We start from the raw sequence: 19,439 nt of genomic DNA, 5'->3' as shown, positions 1-19,439 counted from the left end.
GGCATTTTTCTGTTTTTATTTATTGTAAGAATGGGGGGAGAGGTGGGGGAGGACAGGACAGAAGCATGTACAAATACTTTGATAATAAAAGACGAAATATTGCGTTTAAAGTCTGTGCTCATACCAAAAGTAAAAAGGCAACTTAAATCTAAAGACAAACATATACAATGTGTAACATATGACTACATGCAAAGATTCATTTAAAAGGTCTCGTATATAAAAAAATAATACTATAAAGAGCCAGAATGTTTTTTTATCTTTGTTTTTCTTTTTAAGACTGATTAAACAAAAGCTTAGCCCTTTAAAAGAAGAAATCAGTGGGACCATCACTTTATTTCTGGATTAAATTCTACATTAAGAGCAGTTTCCACTGGTGGTTTGTTGATAAAACTCACGTCCGCTAAACACAACATGTTGTAGTGTCATAAATGTGCAGAAATGTGCACTCATGCATTTCATCTTTACACAGGAAAAGTGCCAACGGCTACAAATAAAAAACAAAAATTAGAAAAGAAAAAAAAGAAAGTAGCAAGGTTAGGTTTTGGTTGGTGTATTAGTCGCGGTTCTTTCCCTCCTTTCCTTTTACCAAAGGCACTGGAACAAAGCGAGCAAGGACTCTTATTCTTTCTTTTGTTTTGAAAAAGTTTTCATTACAGTGTGACCCAGACAGCGCCCCCTACAGTCCTTTAACTTTGCCTTGAACTGGATACAAGCATTGAAATGTAGTAAGATCACAGATGTAAACATGTAGACATGGAGCAAACTCGGGGGGGAGAGTGAGGGAGACGGGGGACGGACGGGGGACCGGGGAGGGGACATGTCATGTCTGACAGTGTGGAGTGAAGGACGAGGGTTAATGTGGCACAAACACGTTCTCATTCACTATTAAAACTTCTGTAAAATACTTACCTCCGCCATGGAGTTTAGGTTTCACTGTCGTTTACACAAACATTACATTTACATTACATTACATCCTCTCTATTACAGGGAGGATACTTGTTTGTTTATTTATTTATTTATTTATTTATTTATTTATTTAAAGGTCCAGTGTGTAACATTCTGGTGAAATTAATTTGGCAAAAGTAGAACCTCTCGACTCTTTGAGTGTACAATCAGCTGATTGTATGAGCTGTTTTCCTGTTATGTTGATATTAGGGCGGAAACAATTACTTGATTCATCGATCGTTAATCAATTCTTCTAAATTAATTGTCAACCATTTTGATTATCGATTCATCGGTTTGAGCGTTGTTGTTTTTTTAAGATTTGCTGATTTCTCAGCTTCTTAAATGTGAATATTCTCTGGTTTCTTTGCAACGTATAATAAATAAATCATTAAACAAAAACAGACCTTTTCTGGATCTAAACAAGTGCTCGATTATGAAAATAACAGTGAGATGCAGCTGATAACTGTTTTTAAACCACCATGTTTTTACAGTAGCCCACAATGGACAAACTAAACTTCTTTGGAAGAGAAGATTTGATCGTACCTGTCACACATAAACAGACAGTGTTTTAGGTTACACTTTTAATTATGATGTTAAAACTGATTACAGTGTAACGGTGATGGAAAAATGACACCACCCACATTTCTATTCCTGATCATTGATATCATGGTATCACTAGGCCCAGGCTACGTTCATTAAGCAATGCAGGGCATGAACCAGTAGGTGGCGTCGTAATAAACAAGGGAGACATTTACCTAAATATCAACTTCTTTCTTTCTCACAAAATTCAAGCACTTTCAAGCCACTTTTCCATGTCTATTAAGGGCGAATTTCAGAATCTTTCAAGGGTCTTGAAATATTTTTTTTCAAATTTACAAACTTTCAAGGATTTCAAGGACCCGTGGGAACCCTGACTAATGTTATTTTTCACTGATACAAATGTACTAATGGGTAACCGACTCCAAGATATTACACACTGGACCTTTAAGTCAAAATCCCTCTTTGAAACCAGGCCATTATTAAACTGCAAATGCTGCAATTTACTTATTAAATTCTTTCTTTATTCTTTTACATTGTTCGCTAAGATATTAGAGATATTTTCCTCAGATCCAGTCCTAATATAAGACTGACTTTCACTGGACGTGGACGTTGTTTTCAGTGGCACAAGAAGAAAACGCTGAAGAGAAGAACGTTCATTAATATCTGCTGACGGTAAACATCTGCATCTTACAAATGGTACAAAAACAAACGCACAACTGCCCTGGCGAGATTCCTTTAGGAATTCCTTGACAAATATTGCACAGGAAGAATCCAGGTTTTTAGTGTTTGGCGGAGGTAAATGCTCTCTAAGGCACTTTCTACTTTACTTTCACTTTATTTCCCTTGATGTTTTCCCTTTTCACTCCGGGACTTTCCCTCGCATCTGTCGAAATCAACGCTGCGTTAGACTCCAAACCACTGCAGGTGTGTGTGTCCTGTGGTTCTATCGAAACAAGAAAAAAAGACTAAAACAAGAAACAGAATCAATGGCGCGAACCATCAGAATAAAAAGACGAAGCGTTCCAAGCTGAAATGAGTTTCACATTCTCCAACACATGAAGGCAGACAGACAGACAGACAGACAGACAGAGTGGGACAGTAGGTTACTGCGTCGCTGCCTGCAGCGTCGTGTAGTCAAGGTTTTTTTTTTTACGTGGACGCCTGAAACAGGAGTCACAAGACTTTCAAAATAAAAGGACACAGGAAGACAAACAGGCCTGAAACTAAATGATTATATGGCTGTTTGAGAACCCCGACGCACTCAGAGTGATATGTTGCTATTGCATTTTCATAAAGACTCTTTTTTTCTTGGCTCTGTCTCTTATATTAAAGACCACCACTAAACCACAAATCATTCTGCATTTCTACACACGCTTGTGACTAAAGAACAAAAAAAAAAACAGGTGCAATGTCTGCATTTAACTTTGGGTCTATGTATAACGGTGGAGTTAATCATCTGTCTCACACACACACACAGTCTATCAATCTCATCTGACGACCAAGGTGCAAGAACGTACTCGCTGCACTCAGGAGATCTACAGGAGGAAACTGAGACTAACTTATTAATCTAATACTGAAATGATAAAGAAAACCCACTTTCTTGTGAAGCCAATCATCATTTTCAGTGGATAACTGAAGAAAAAAAAAGGTAAAAATTTGGTCCAAACACTCTAAATCAGAAATAACGCATTGATTTTGGCTTCTTTTTCTCATCAGTGGGTCATTTTAGGTCCAACTGTGACTACATTTCTTTTCTTACATGTGCAGTTTGTTCTCTGTCACACCAGCAGGTGGCGCCAGGAGCTGCACAGTTGGAAGTTTCCACTTTAGAAATGATCATATTCAGTCAGGTTACATGGTTTGAAGTGTGAGGCGTGCAGTTGGTCTGTCCAGTCTGAAAACGGACTGTTGACCCTGTGACCAACCTGAGATTTAAACACATGAAACTAACAAATCATTCCAGTCGTCATCACCAACACATCCCATACAATTCTCTTCACTATAGCAATAGCAGTAATTTGTGGTTAAAGTGGAAATATTGCTTCTGAATGTTTCCGACATTTTGAGACGATTTGATTCCTTTTTTACCTTTTGTTGAATATTCTTTTCTGGACTCTGAAATGAAAGCATCTTCCCCAGAACTCTACAAAAAAAGTGCTCGTCAGCGAGGATGACACTGGAGCTGAAGGTGAAAATGAATTTTCTGCGGACCAGCACTCGACTTCACTTTCTTCCCTCTCTCTGCTAACTTTGCTCGCGCTCTCTCTCTCTCGCTCTCTCTCCTCTCAGCTGTGTCTTGTATTAGTGAGGCAACGGGACGAGGACATCGACGTAGTTGAGGGGGAAGAATCCCGACTGGCCGTTCAGCATGCCCTCGTACCAGTTCTCGTCGATCTGATTGGTCAGGGTGATGATGTCGCCCTCGCGGAAGCCCAGCTCGCCCTCGTTCTCCGGATCAAAGTCGTACAGCGCCTTACAGCTCGGCTGCTCCGGGGCTGAGGACACACAGCGAGACACAATATGAAGAGGACGGATGGACAACTCTGTTTCACAAAACACTGAGCACATAATTATGTTGACCCTTTTGTACAATAATTGGTATATGAATATAATTTAAGTTTACATATTTTCGTTCTTAGAAACTTAATAAAAGTCACTAAAACTTCATTTTTCAACCAAAAGTTTCAGTTGCATGTATTTAATATTTAATACAGTGTTTTAGATAGATATTTATTTCATATTTAAGTCCTTTTGTGGCACACTTGTTATTATTTAGAGGTCCAGAGTGTAAGATTTAGTCTCTGGTCAGTCAGTGGCTGGCAGTCTGACGACGTCACGTTTTAGCATCAGCTCAGCTCCCTTGGAACCTCACCAGAGCAGGTAACCAAACAAAGGTTGATATCTTTCTATCACTGATGGACAAACAAAAAAAAACCCAGTAGAATCAAGTCGAGCGGTGCTAGAACTGTGTAATGGAAAAGCACCATAATGATACTGGTGGGATTTTGTTGAATTATTGTTGTTGTCATTACCACAGAATGAACCCTCTATATAACATGGTCCATGCCGGACCATGTGGCATCTGGTCGTGACGTCACCCACATGATTCCAAACTCTCACTTTGAAGCCTCTAGAATGAGGATTTGGGCAGCCTCATACGGACATTGTGCAAAGCTCACAGTGGTCATCTTCAAGCAGCCTCCTTGGATGATAGGATGATACCAGCTGTCAGTGACGCCGGTGTTCACTCATATGTGCCATGACTACTTTATTCTAATAAACAGGAACATCATTTACAAAACTGACGTCATGTTCTACTGACCTGAAACTACTGAATGAGACATTTATATATGCTTAGAAATCAAGTGACAAGTACAGGCTCAGGTCTTTTTGTAACCAGCGAAGTCGCCCTCTGGTGGCTATTCAATATATTCTCTTTTCCTACTTGGCCTCAGAAGAGACTCGAAAGATTTACAATATACAATAATATTTACAATATACAGTCTATGTCTGCAACATGACCAATAAATGTTGCTAAATCCTACACACAGTAAAATCCACATCAGTTGACCTCCCATCTAAAGGTCTGTCTGTCACCAAACACCACGATATCCTGTGACTCGAGGTTTCAGTATGACTGTCTCTGTCTGTGTTTCTGACGTCTGTGACTTCACACACATAAGCAGCAGCAGCAGCAGCAGCAGAATGAGGCTCCGAAGCAAAACTGACCTCTTTCTCTCACCAAACAATTTTCTCATTGTATCAAGTCTTCACCACAAACTGCTGGGTAGGCGAGAGATGGGGAGAGAGCTTTCGTCTGTTGTTCTCTGTGTTTTACTGCCTGCTATGTTCATTTATAAAACCAGAGAAATATTCTCTGTAAACAGCCTCTTCTACGTTTGTTTTATCAGGATGTAACGTCATGTTTTAGACCGGACTCTGTTTTACACATCTGACATTTTCTTTGAGGTTATACAGTATTGTCAATTAACTAACAATACTGTAAATATTGTTAATTAGTTGTTTCTTATATCATTTTTGCATTTAAGTTTTATTGACAACCTCAGTATCTCTCTACCAGGGGTTCGTAGTCAGTTAATTTCAATCTACCTACCATTATTACTAAATATCTTATTTATATAAGTCAATCAATTAAGGCTACAATGATTATTTGATAAATCTTTGAAAAAAAGAGTGTTTTTTCATTTATTAAAACAAGTTTTCAGATTTTTCAGCTTCTTAAAATGTGAAATTTGTTCTGGTTTCTTTGTTCATTTAACAATGAAACCATTAAAACGGAATCCTTAATGTCTGTGGACAAGACAAAACATCATCATCGTCAGTTGTAGCCCGACAATCTATTGCAAATAGGATTTAATTACACATGTTTGTTTTTTAATGTAAAAATAACTGGATTACGCATGGGCACACATTCACACACAGATGACGTTCTGCACACTGGAGTATAGTGGGAGGCTATTAAAAGTGAAATTCAGTTCACAATAAATGGCGTGCAATAAAAGCTAAACATCTGCTGAGCAGATTCTCTCAGAACTCACTGACCTCAACTTTGTGTTATTCAAGAAAAGGCTTTAATACTCAAAACGGACCCTGATCATGACTGATATCTACTCATGAATTTGAATCACGAGATTTAATTCAAGCACTAGTCACGTGACACTTTTCCTCACGGTCAAGAATCACAGGGTAACTCACGATATGATGCCATACACAATACCAATAATATCAGGATACAACGATTCTGTTATAATCAATATAGTGAAAGACAATCATATATGGATACATCACAGTTTCTGTCCAACTGAAAAAAACAAAACTAGGGGTGTCAAATTATCGTGTTAATTGTGATTAATTAATTAGGTCATATTCAGCATGTTATGTTTTTTAATCGCGTTAATCTAATTTTTAAATCTCTAACTTTATGCCTGCGAGGCCAGGCAAAAACACCGTGATATGCCTTCTGTGTAAGAAGGAGTTTGCTTACCACCGAAGCAGCTCAAGTTTGGCCACAGCTAACGTTAGCAGCGAAGACATTACTAAGACAAATCTCTTATTTATAGAGCTTTTCGGAATTGATTGATATTTTATTTATTTTCTAATTATTTGGAGTTTGACAAAAGAACACAGTGGAATTTAAAAGGCTGCATCTGTTCAAGTTTGTTAAAAACAATAAATGACTTTATAAAGCCACTTTTTGTTATATATCAATATAAAAATGAAAATACATCAAGTTAAGGGCTTTTCTCAGCAATTTTTAGGTGAGATTAAAAAAAAGAGATCAATTGGATTAATTAATTACAGATCATAATTAATCTCTCAATTTTTTTAATCGCTTGACAGCACTAAACAAGACGTCTGTGAAAAGTTAAAAGTGCAGGATTACTCTACTTATTCACAACATAGAGAACAAAGTACATTAAGTCTATATATTGAACGTGGATGGGGTGGAAGTTTCCCTCATTTGAGTAGCGACGCCTCTTTACTTTAAAGTGCCTTCATGTGTTACTTAAAACTTCAATATTTGCTCCCTAATATTTACTGTGTTATAGATTTAAAACAAGATGACGATGAAAATGGATGAGAGCTATGAAATAAAGTGTTTGTAACATTTACATACTGCAACTTTCAATTGGCATAAAACATAGAACAATCAAAATAAAAGGATTAAATTGCAGCCTTTGTGATTTGGAATTGTAAAACACGATATCAATTTGAAAACTAACTGTTCAGTCTGTGTAATCTAGTGAAACATTAGACATAATGACTCAATAACACAACGGTATGAAAGGTTTTACATTGAAGACATGATGTAGTTTCATTAATTAAGGATCAATACTTTGGTAAAGGAGACAGAGATAACGTGAGTTTTCAAAACTTTACATGAACGACTGTTCTTTGTTGTTTTACAGTGTGTGAAGTAACCACATCTTTACAAGAAATGTAGAGTGAACCATGGCAACACTGGGTTAGATTTAAGTATCAGCAGGACAGGATGTGGATTTCACACACAACCGCACACGATGCTGTTAAACTGCACATGCACAATTAACAACCAATTACTTGCTGCACCAGTGAGACGCAACGTCAAACGTTTCACACCAGAAGCTGCACAAACACGGAGCCACTTCAACACCACAAATCCAACTGTGACTGTGACAGACGGACGAAGAAGAAAAACAAAAGGCCCACACACACACACACACACACACACAAGTCTGTGACTCACACAATCCGGGTTTCCGAAAAGACAATCTGGCCAAGTGAAAAGACGACTCTGATGATGTCACAGGAAAGAGGAACAAGGTCAGCTGGAGAGAGGCCGTTGAGATGACAGGACATGACACACACATATGCTCCCCTCCCCCAGACAAACACACACACACACACATCCATCCATTTTCTCATGGTCACCAACTGAAAGCCAAACATTCAGATCATACCAACATGTTTGAAGTCTCAAACAGACTCTCTTTCACACTACAATTAGTAGCAGGAACACCTGGAATTTTCAAACCCAGGTGAAACCACTAAAAAAAGGTGATTAACACCTTTCTCACTGCCAGTGTTTGTTCTGGCCAACACTATGGTTAAAAAGTAAGGATCACTCCAAACATTAACTGATAAGATACATTTGGTGAGATTCCATGTTAGACACAATCTAAGTTTTTCCTGGTATATGAAAATAATATGAAGGAAATCTCTAAATCTCTTATTTATACAGCTTTACGGAATTGCTTACCTTCTATTTATATTGTTATGTATTATATTGAATTTTTGGACACTACAATTTTATTGGACTCATTCCCATTGTTATCATGTATTAAGCTGATTAAACTGATCTACACATTTAAATCATTTGTTCCTAGGTGTGCATCAGCTGTTTCTTACCCGAGTTAAACGAGGGTGGAGGGGCCATTGAGGTCGAGTATCCACCGTTTGAATGGTTGTTGTCAAAGTCGTAGATAGGTTTGGGTTTAGGTGTGTATTCACGTCTCGGTCGAGTCTGCGCGTCACTCATCCTGTTCAGAAGAAAAATGTAAAGTAAATGGACAATTACATTCTCACACTACATAAACAGTAGGCAGAAAGCAGCACTGTATTGTACAAAGCTATCTGTGTCTGTGTAATGCTGCTGTTACTGCACCTTTCTCGGAGTTTGTCAGAAAGCTCCTCCAGCACCTGCACAGCCTGTCTGTGGTACTGCAGCTGGGACTCTACCAGAGAGGAGAGCTGGCTCACCTGCTCGATCTTTACACACAGAAAACACCACATTTTTAAGATAAATCATGCTTAAGTTACTGTATTTTACCCAATTATCACGCTATGCACATATATCATAATATCTCTTTAAGATGTGGTATAAGTGTCAAACTACAACTGGGTACAACTAGCTAAAACAAATGCAGGCTTCCAGATAAATAATGCTTTTATCAAGGTATTGATTCAACTCCATGGTGGTGTTGGACTGTGCTTTGTTTCACCTTGGAACAAAAAGTAGGCTAAATAAGGCAACCACAGTGTCTCCTCCACCATAACCGTTTCAATGAACACTGATAAATACAAGCTTCGTGAAGGTCAGGTTTATTGCAGAGTTGCTATTTTAAGACTATGCAAGATTTAGCTTGTTGTACCAGTTGTAATAAAGCGGTTTTGTACCTCATAGCTACAGGTGTGTTCACCTGTGCTGTTGTAGAAGACAAACAAATGCTCTAACTCTCTAACAGCTAAAACCAAACAGAGATTAAATCTTATCCCTGTTCAACCGCAGCTGAAGAAAGACACATTCATCATCATCGGGTGTGTTTTCTCAAGTGTAACTATATATATATAGCTGTATGTTAGTCCTATAGGTGTACAATGGGGAACAGCCTTTCACAGTAAAAGCTCAGGCAGACAATCCATGTTTTTATTCTTTGCATTAGGATTAGTTCTTAGACTACATCTGAGAAATGTCAATGTCCTTTTTCCCGAATTCAAAATTGGAAAATGTCACAAATACTGTGAAGTGTGACCAACTTTCAGAATACACCTTTAATGCAGAGGATGAAGATAAAGAGAGATTACCAAGGAACGCCTGGCTTTTGGATGTTGTTACAACTCTTTACATTTCAAATGGCTGGTCTTCAAATTCAACAGAGGAAAAAAAACAAAAACCTCCTCACATCGTTCTCCAACAGGTTGTACATGCTGTTCTCTGCCACGTCCTTTGACTCGTGAAACTTCTCCAGAGCCTGTCGGACCTCCTCATCTGGGATCTTGCCCTGACGCTTTTTCTTGTAGTCATAGTCCAGTCTGCGGCCTTCAAGCTTCTTGAGGTGATGCTGAGGAAAATCAGAGCAGATTTGCATGTAGAATGAGATTTTTGGGATGAAATAATGTGAAAATGTGAACATCAGAATAGACAATGTAATAACAGAGTACAGATATATATATATATATATATATACACATTTAAACAGGACAAAACTCACCTCCATCACCACGTAGCAGTGGAGGAAACCTGTGAGTTTAGGGAGCCAAGATTTTATGGAGCCGCAAATTTCACCAAAATTAAGGAATTAAATCTGTATTGTGATTTGGTTGGCTTAATCCTGATTGTAGAGGAACAATATATGGCATGAAAATTAATTTGGAATTTGAGTTTGTTTTTAACCGTGAGATTATTTAATCAAAAACACTGACAATCATAAAATGGCCAAAACAGTCTTTATAGTAGATACCTGTATCTCTCTGAGGTCCTTGTCACTGAGTCCTTGCAACGGATCAATGAAGTTCTGCTTGACATCGATGTCTAGAGAGTCTTTGACTTCTGCTAATCTCTTCATGGACTCTCCCACATCTACTAACGCTCCACCTAAACCACACAGACATTGATTAATGGCTCAGTGACATTAGTAAATGAATAGTATAAAGCATCTATAGTAATTAAAGCACAGGCAAAGGCAGCAGTGACACAACCAAAATAGTCTAAGTAAGAATTCCATTCCATTCTAAACACGGAATTTTAAGTATACACATGCACAACCAAGTTCAAATAATAAACAGTAATTACAAAAACCAAGAATTTACTACTCTTAACCACAACACACACGCACACATCTTACCAAAGCTTGTCTCTTCACCCAGTTCCCGTCCATACTTGGTCATACACTCTCCTAGCAGCCCTTCTGCCTGAGGATAACCTGGGTTCTTCACCTGACCACGAATCTTGGACATAGTGTTCAACATGGACAGTTTGGCCCGAGACGCTGAGGGACGGAGTTGAAACAAAAAAATTGTTATCACCTAAATTAAAACCATTTAAAATTTGTATTCGCACAGGTATGCTCTCACCAGGGTTGGGTTGAAGGTATTCTGATGTTTTGGAGATGACCTCCACTACTGCTTTATTGGTCACATCTACTTTCTACAAAACACAACAAGCAAACACACACATCACAAGAGTAACTAGACACAGAGCAAAAAAAAAATAAAAAAGTAGCAGCAAACACATCATTTGGTTTTAAGCTTTTGGTTACTTCCAATACATCTGTTCAGAGGATTATGTATGTACTTAAACCTTGCTATTACGGTATGACTTAACATTTATATCACTGTTTATTTTTTAAATTATCAATGGCATGAGCATGTACGCAAGGTTAAGCGAAAGAGAAGTAGTTTTAGAACCAGTTTTAGATCCTAAAACTGGTTGTTTTGTGGGTCAAAATGTTACCATAACAGAAGATTAAAACTGATTCATTGATTATTAATCAATACCTAAATTAATCATCAACTATTTTGATAATCAATTTTTGGTTTGTTTTTTAAAATAAAACACGTTCTTTAATGGTCTCTTTGCTCCGTATAGCAATGAAATAATTCAAACTGAATCACTCTGGTTTTGTGGACAAAACAAGACATGATATTTGAGAACATCGTCATTTCCAGGTTTGACAAACACTGATCAACAGATTAATCGATTATGAAAATAATCATTGTTGCAGCCCGAGTGAGAATACAGCAGGAAAAGTTCACTGACAGAATATTCTCCCTCCAACATGCTGAAAGATCTGGACATGTGACAGCTGTTGTCAATGTGTCTGAAAACAATCTCCTGCTACATAAGTGACAAACTCCAGAAATTCTCTAAGGTTTCTCTGTTTTGCTTTTTGATGCATAAAATAAAGTGCAAATCAAAAAATCTAAAAACAAAAAAGTATGCAGTATGTTTGTGTACTGTAAAGAGAAAACATAGATGATTCTTTTTTAAGACCACAGCAAGATGCCTGTCTTACCCGTTCCAAATCTCTGAAGTCATCATCTAGTTTAGTTCCTTCTGCACCGCCGACTTTCTCACTTACCATCTACAGGGAGGGAGGGAGAGGGAGAGAGTGACAAAAAAGGAGGAGGGGAAATAAATTAATGTCACTCATGTGGTTCCATTCTGAGGGGGAATCAGGTCTCTGCTTTAGCTCAAATTTGAACTGTTTGCTCTCTGTAGAAAATACAATATCGTGAAAATGTGTGGAATGCAGCGGACAACATGTCCTGCGTTGTATACGGTCTCCCTCAGGTGAGAGTTCAGAACAACAGCAAAACACAGGAAATCAATCAGTGTTACACAATTTCTGCAGTTTACACTTTGTAGGATGCAAAAAACTCAGCAAACTCAATTATCTCTACTTCAGACAATATGCTACAAGTTAAGTTGACGACAAAAATGTTGATTGAAAACACATGGATCTGCACGCGAGACTCTGAGCATGTTTTTTGACCACAGACAAAAGCCTGAAAAATGGAAAACAGTCTTTTTCCTGTTCATGTACAATATAAACGTTGATGTAAACACTTTTCTTGGCAGATTCCTTAAATTATGACATGAGCCTGTGCTTTTAAGAGAGATATGTCAGTAACAGAGCTGTTAGGTAGAGCACAGCTTGGGTTGCATTTTTCAGTTCAAACTCAATCAGAGTGAGTGTTGACACCATTATGACAGGCACTTTGTTTTTTTGTGTCAAAATCCAATCCATTTTCGATGCAGTTAGTGTGGAGTGGAGTTTTTGTTACTCTGTCACTGACTTAAGGATGCACGATATTGGACTTATCTGATCTGATATCCAATATATCGGGAGTTCTTGGGCCAATAACATCTTTCCCTTTGCCCACCTGCAGAGGTCATTTAGTACTGGATTTATATGGGTCCCTTGTAGTGTTGAAGTTGAGTTTTGATCACAATTGTTTTGCCTCACAAATGCAACCTAAAGTGTCAGAAACAAGTATCAACCTCACTCTTATTTATTTAAGCCATGCTTTTAATCTTTTTTGATGGAATTGTTAACACGTGTTATGACAGTTTATATCTGTCCACGCCCTTGTAATCCCTTTTTTAAGAAAAAATATGAACTCCTCCACTCATGCTCTTCCTTAATCCAACATAAGTTTTGCAGAGTTAAACACAACATACTGTATCCTGTAGATATCCTCTATTTTTTTTTTTTACAAAACTATTCATCCAACACTAGGATAATGAATATAATAATACATTTCAGACCTGCTCTGCAAAGACAAAAGCAAAGCTCAGTGACAAATGTGTGCCCTTCCAGGGTTTGTGCCATAATCCCAATGAAAATGAGTCACACCAACTCTGTAGTACAAAAACTTCAGTTACACCAGAACATGTTGTTGTGACTCTGTCTTCCTCTTGTACATTTGAAGGGAAGCTGTAACGACCCAGTTGTTTATCATCAATTATAAGAAAAAGAAAAAGCACCCTGAGCTGTCTAGACAGCTAACGAAAGGCCACAAATGAGACCCTGACTGAGTAAAGAACGTAAATAAGTGTATGTCATATTTTGCAAGGACACTTCACTATTGAGATTCTTCAGACAGGTTACATGTATATTATATCGGTATGCATACCTTGGCTCAACACTGACATTGCTGCAGATCGACAACGTAATTTCTTCAAACTGGTTGCTTGACATGACCCAGTCCTTGGCCCAGAGAATAAGATGCCATTTTTGTATTTCCTATTCTTGCGCTAAATTCTCACCACTACATTTAGCATTTTTCAGCTCATCATCTGCCATCCACACTACTCTGAAAAATGCTGAGTTTGCTACCGATTGTGCAATGTCAGCAATCTTCTGCCAAGATCCTTACAAAGCACACCATACAAAAACTCTGGGGTTCAATTTACTCCTGATGTTTGAGAACAACGACACAGTTACCCATATAGGCCTGATGCTTAGTTTTAATTTAAGTTTTAACTTACTTTTCACCATTGTTGTTTCATGTTATTCGTATTTTCTGAAACTTAAGCAAATAGGTCCATCTGAGCCCGAATTTTCGTTCGTGCAATTTTGGTTGTATAATGACAATAAAGATGACTTCCTTCCAAACAAGGCAACCAGAGATGGCAGGCTTCACCCCATTCACGAAACAAGCCTCTGGCGGCTCCTGTTGGTCATATTGGCACATGCAAGCATGGACAGACAAACTTCCGTGGGGTGAAGTGACATCTGCATATCACAAAATCAGCATCCTGTTTAGAGTAGCAAGCCCACATCCAGTGTCTGGCTGTGACACATACATCAGTATAGATGCAAAAGGGCCCTTTGCACAGCAGTCATTTTGAAAGGTCACAGTCGTAAAATCAGCAGTGTACATCATAAAAAATAATTAGCTTCCTGAGTTTCAGGGTACATGCTGGTTCACAAACAGAGTCATCAAGATCAGTATCACCTGTATGTTTGCTGCCAAAACATGTCACAATGGCTGCTGTGTTGAGGGCCCATCAATTCTGATACAAAGCTGAAATATGTGTCTGGAGGCAGATAATAATTCGCCCATTTGTGATAAAGCAACAACTACAGTATGAGTCAATTCCTATGATTCAAACTACTGGACATTTTGTGATTACTAGAATTGACAGAGCTGACTGGGTCTGAGGGTGACATCAAGTTTCATAGCAGTACACAAATGAAAGGTGAATTTCTAACAACATATGCAAAGACTAAACGCTGAAAACCTTAGCTGTACTACCAGTATCTTCAAGTTATATTGCCGAATCTCTGTTGTATGTGGAAAGCACATGACAGGGGGCCTTGGGGGATTTGGGTCACAAGTCAAGATACACTTCTACTCCTTGCCCTTAGCCTACTCAACACTTGATGCAGTACTTTCAAGGACAGTTAAGACTGCAGTCCTAAATTGTTGCTATGTTTTTCTTGGCACACACTAACCAGTCTTAAAGCACTTCGGGTGAAGGGTATTTAATTTAATCCACAATGAAGTGTCTCCCATTTTGAAACAAGCCACTGCACTTGAGATTTAAATCCTCTTGAGAACATAAAAACTGAATTATGAAAACTAATCTGTCCCCCCCCACCCCAAAAGAAACCCAAACACTTTTAGTTTTAAAGACAAAACTAAGATCAAATTGTCAGCCATGTGTAACATTTTGTTTACATATACACAGGCTATCAAAGGGTTATCATCAGGAAGTTTTGGTGTAAACAAAGCGTAGCGCAAGACACACAGAGATCAGTCTACAACAGGTGTCATTTTCATTATAATGACACAGAATTAGTTAAATGACAGTGCACCAACACAAAGCATGGTTCTCAGCTATTCGTTTTACATGATGTAAAGACTTCAAGGCCCAGAACAAGAACAAGCAAGTAGCAAGATATAAAAGCAAAAGTAGATTTATATATTCTTTAACACTACATATGGAAGATAGCCGCTCAGCATTAGCATAGTTTTTGGTAACATTATGTAATAGTTAGACTTGAAAACTAGGTCAAAGTGGTTGGAGCTTTTCAGGTGCTCTGTAGGTCACCAATTTATGCACAAACCAAACCCCAAAAGGAAAATGTTACTGTGATCAGTCAGTCACGGAAAGTAAAAGTGTGATGGTGATAATATGCTTTTAGCAACAGGTCAGGTCAAAATGACTATTGGATTTTATTTTATTCAAAGTCTACTTTCGTTCTTTTATATGTTTTGGACACAGATAGTTGTTTAACAAATGTATACAATAGGTGTATAATATATATATTTTTTTTGGCTAACACGGAAAATGTAACACCATCTAATTAAAGTATTTTGTAAATCAAAGAATGCGATGCTGCTATAAAGAATAACAAAGGCTGAGTATAACCAGTGATATTAAGAAATATAAAAATACCAAGGATGGACACCATGGTAAAAAAAACAATATGGGAAACACCTTTGAAAGCAAACCAACGCACCGTCACAACATCTCACAGCAGATATCAAATTTCTGCTTTTCAATCCTAACTGACCTAATTAGCTGCATCACTGGCATGCTACCTGCTGCCTATGGCCAAAACAGGGATTACTTTTTATTGTAAAGTGAAGATTACTTAATCTGCAATGGAGTCGGCACTGAAGTCTAATCATCTATTTTTAAACAACAAATCTGTAAACTAATCCCTCCTGACATGGCTGGAAGAGAATCAAACATGTGATCATTGATCTTGTATATAGAACACCAAATTTATTATGCGTTTTGTATGATGTTTTTTTCTGTAATGTTTTTGTTGTTGCTGCTGCTGTTGTCTTGTTACTGATATGGTCTGTAATGTTTAGCATGTCTTTTATTGTCTTTTAACTCCCTGCCCAGGGACCACAGATGCAAATTAGCTATTCGGCCAACTCTGGTATAGACCTGGTTCTGTACATGGTCCCTGTCAACTAAACTAATAAACTAAACTAAACTTAACCCTAGTTTAATAAACATAAACAATAGTTAACGCCTGCCCAGACAGATTTATTGGAGGCTTGTACAACAACACTCGACTTTGTTCCATCAATAGTAAGAAAATCAATACAATGACCTATTTATGTAGACTTTAACTTCCTACAAATGTATATACTGTATTTGATGCATTTTGAAGTTAATATTAAAACTGTAAAAAGAGAGATAAAAACATAACCTTTGGCCTATGACAATTATGTTGTGGCTACAGAGTTTTACTGACTTTAGGTAGTAGGAATTAACTTTAATGTCTCTGATGCAAGTGTTTGTTGTTGGTGGTGCTTATGTTTAAGCAGAGAAACAGTGAGGATCAGAAAGTAAACTGTAACCACAGCTATTAAGTGAAAATCAGATGGAATATCTCAAGTATTTGATATTTGCTTTTTGTCAGCCAGTCATCCATTACAATCTTGTAACAGGCATTATAATCACAGAGTACATCTTCTGGTGTCCTTGCATTTAATAATAACTTTATTAATAGCATTTATTTTGAGAACCAGAGGACTTGAACCTATATCAGTGCATAAATAACCTTGATAATCTGCACAACTATTCTTATAAAACCTATTAGATGCTGTCTAGAACTGACATCTATTTTTACAACTTATAGTTCTTTGAGTGTCATTTTGTTGGTGCTTTTGAGTGCCATTTCAAATGTGCCATTTCAGTTTTGCAGAGTAATTATCAGAAACACACAAACACGTTAGTGAAGAAGAGAAAATAGAAAGGGAAAAACAAGGAAGTGTAAAACACAGGCACACATTTCCACTGCCAATGTCCTGCATTACTCCAGTGAAAACAATCTGAGCTATGTCAAGAGTTATTTACTCGTATGGAGTTTTGGCAAGAAAATCAGCTGCATTGCAGTCAAAGGGAAAGCACTCTGCACTCCTCCTCTGCATCACTCCTCAGAGTCAGTTCTCATGTACATATCCATTTAATCTTCCACAATAACCTTTGCTGTTTTCTATTAGTTTTCACGAAATTCAGTACCAACAGTGCCTAACATGACAGCTTGCAAAACAGAGTTTATTTTCCCTCACAAGCAAACCAAGAGGGACCTGAGTCTGTTCCTGTCAGGAAGCTGGGGCAGAAACCAAATGTCTTTCCTGCTTAGATCAGCAGGGGTAGGAAGAAAAGAGACTGTTTGGACTCTCCCCACACATGACTGCGAGGGGCCGTCAGCTCTACTCTGAGAACAGTCCATATGTGTTTTAAAATGTTTTCTCTACATTTCCTGACTGTTCTTCAAGACTGTTCTCTGAGACAATTATTTTTTTCTTTTTACTTAAGTGAATATCTGAGTTATCCTTACATTAAATATAAATGTTTATGTTTTTTGGAGGATTGTATTACCGTGTGTGGTTTTCATACAAGTCCTCTAGGTCATTGCAACACCTTTCCTTTATTTTCATACAGTTTTAATGTGGTTTGTATGTGAACAGTTTAAAACAATATTAATAAAACAGTAAATATTGACCTGAACCTCTTTCATATTCCAAATCAAATTACAAAATTGGAAAACAAAATGTTTTCCCTAAATTATTCGGGCAAGTGAGCATTTCTAATCCAAATGTATTCTGTTTTTTTTTTTTTTTTTAAAGAACTGCTGAATGTTGATTAAATTTTGATGCGTCTTCCTTTAACAGAGACAAACACTGCACACATCTGGAAAACAGCTGCATGACTAAAAACCCTGCTGTTTACATTTCAGTGCATCAACTATCCCACATATTTTCACATTAGCTCAGTTTACAACATTGTTAGCTATTGTTTTTCGTTTGTTTTTTACTAACTCACCAGGACTGTCCCTGAGGCGCTGACACTGAGTTAATGTTTACCACAGAATGTGTGCTTCTGGAATCTGTAGGTGCTTTTCTTTGTGAAACATCTCATATCAAAACACCTGTGTATGTTTGCAGCAGGATAATGTATCTGAGCATTATAAGTTTACTTTAAAAACAAGCGTAAACGCTGAAAATCACGACCGAAAATACCCAACTTTAACGCTAGCTGTGAAGAAAAGGACACTTAAGGAGAATTATTCTTGTACACACTGAAACGGTGGACATATAAAGTCATGTTCGTGTGGTTGTAACACAATAACAACCATGTTAACACAGTCTTTATCAACAATAGCCAGACACGAACCGTTAGCTACTAGTGCTAACCCAAGCTAGCTGCTAACGGTGCATGACAGTTGCTAGCTAGAAGAAAAGTTTGACAAACCTGGCTGGCTTTATAAAACTGCTTCTTCAAGCCCGCTACAGACATCTTGAACCCCGGCTTTTCTTCCAAATGTGTAAAACTAGGTCACGAGCGGAACTTAAGTGAGCGATACAGTTTGTTAGAGAAGGGGGGTTCAGTGCAGAAGTGTTCAGGACTGCACACACAGCCGCCGCCGCCGTCACTGTCGGGACACGCCAACTGACCACGTCCACGTCGAGGGGGAATCTATCTCCCCCACTTGTCTGTTTGTCCGTCACCGGGGAAAACTGTGCAAAAAACAGCGTAACAACCTCCACAATCTACTATAGTGGCGCTACAGTGAAGTGTGTATAAAAACAAGAACAGTCTGGGAAACAGTAATACTTGAGGAGCAGCGAAAATCTGTAGCAACCCTCCCTGAAAAAAAGAGATAAGTTTACACACCAGACTCTGTGATTAGTGCACACTGCCCCCTGCTGGATGTCTTCTGTTACATCAGATCAGTCCTGGCACCAGGGTGAAATGACTGAGGAAGGGGCTTTGAAAAATAGTGAGGGGTAAAATTATTGCTGAAAATAAAACCTGCAATTTGTTCATTAACTTGAAATTCTATCTTATTTCTTTATCCCTAAGTGTTGTTTAATTTCCGAGGGAGCAAATGTTACACCTCCAATTTCTCCACAGGGATTAATGGAAGTATTCTGATTCTGATTATTATTATTTATTTATAGCCCAATATCACTAATGTGCCAGAGAAGGGATCCATCTTCTGTGCCGTAAATGCACCATATTTAATGACGACATACAGTATGATGATAAATCTCATTTTAGGAAAGTATTGCACTGCTTGATTAATATTCAATAGAAGTAATATAAATATAATAATTATAACCAGTTATAATTGTGAGTGAATCCTGTAATAAATGTTAGGAATTGTTGTGAACAAAAAAGATGATATATG

The 19,439-nt window shown here is 37.8% G+C and overlaps 1 protein-coding gene across 2 annotated transcripts; it reads right to left on the bottom strand.

Annotated features, from left to right (window-relative positions):
• Positions 1-2: 2 nt before the first annotated feature.
• Positions 3-18,882, bottom strand: sh3gl1b (SH3-domain GRB2-like 1b). 2 transcript variants are annotated; one of them, XM_058637942.1, is made up of 10 exons: positions 18,500-18,882; positions 11,781-11,849; positions 10,840-10,912; positions 10,611-10,754; positions 10,227-10,360; positions 9,669-9,827; positions 8,651-8,754; positions 8,395-8,525; positions 7,733-7,780; positions 3-3,980 (listed from the first exon to the last, which is right to left on the bottom strand). In XM_058637942.1, the coding sequence occupies exons 1-10, from the start codon at positions 18,542-18,544 to the stop codon at positions 3,787-3,789; spliced, it is 1,101 nt and encodes a 366-aa protein (XP_058493925.1). In that variant the 5' UTR covers positions 18,545-18,882; the 3' UTR covers positions 3-3,786. The 2 variants fall into 2 exon arrangements, with proteins under 2 accessions (XP_058493925.1, XP_058493926.1); XM_058637943.1 differs by lacking the exon at positions 7,733-7,780 and having other exon boundaries at positions 18,500-18,879.
• Between the last annotated feature and the right edge of the window lie 557 nt (positions 18,883-19,439).

The sequence above is a fragment of the Solea solea genome, chromosome 9, assembly GCF_958295425.1.
Source record: "Solea solea chromosome 9, fSolSol10.1, whole genome shotgun sequence".
NCBI lineage: Eukaryota > Metazoa > Chordata > Actinopteri > Pleuronectiformes > Soleidae > Solea > Solea solea.
Note: the sequence above shows the minus strand (reverse complement) of the source record. Positions and strands in the feature narration are given on the sequence as shown.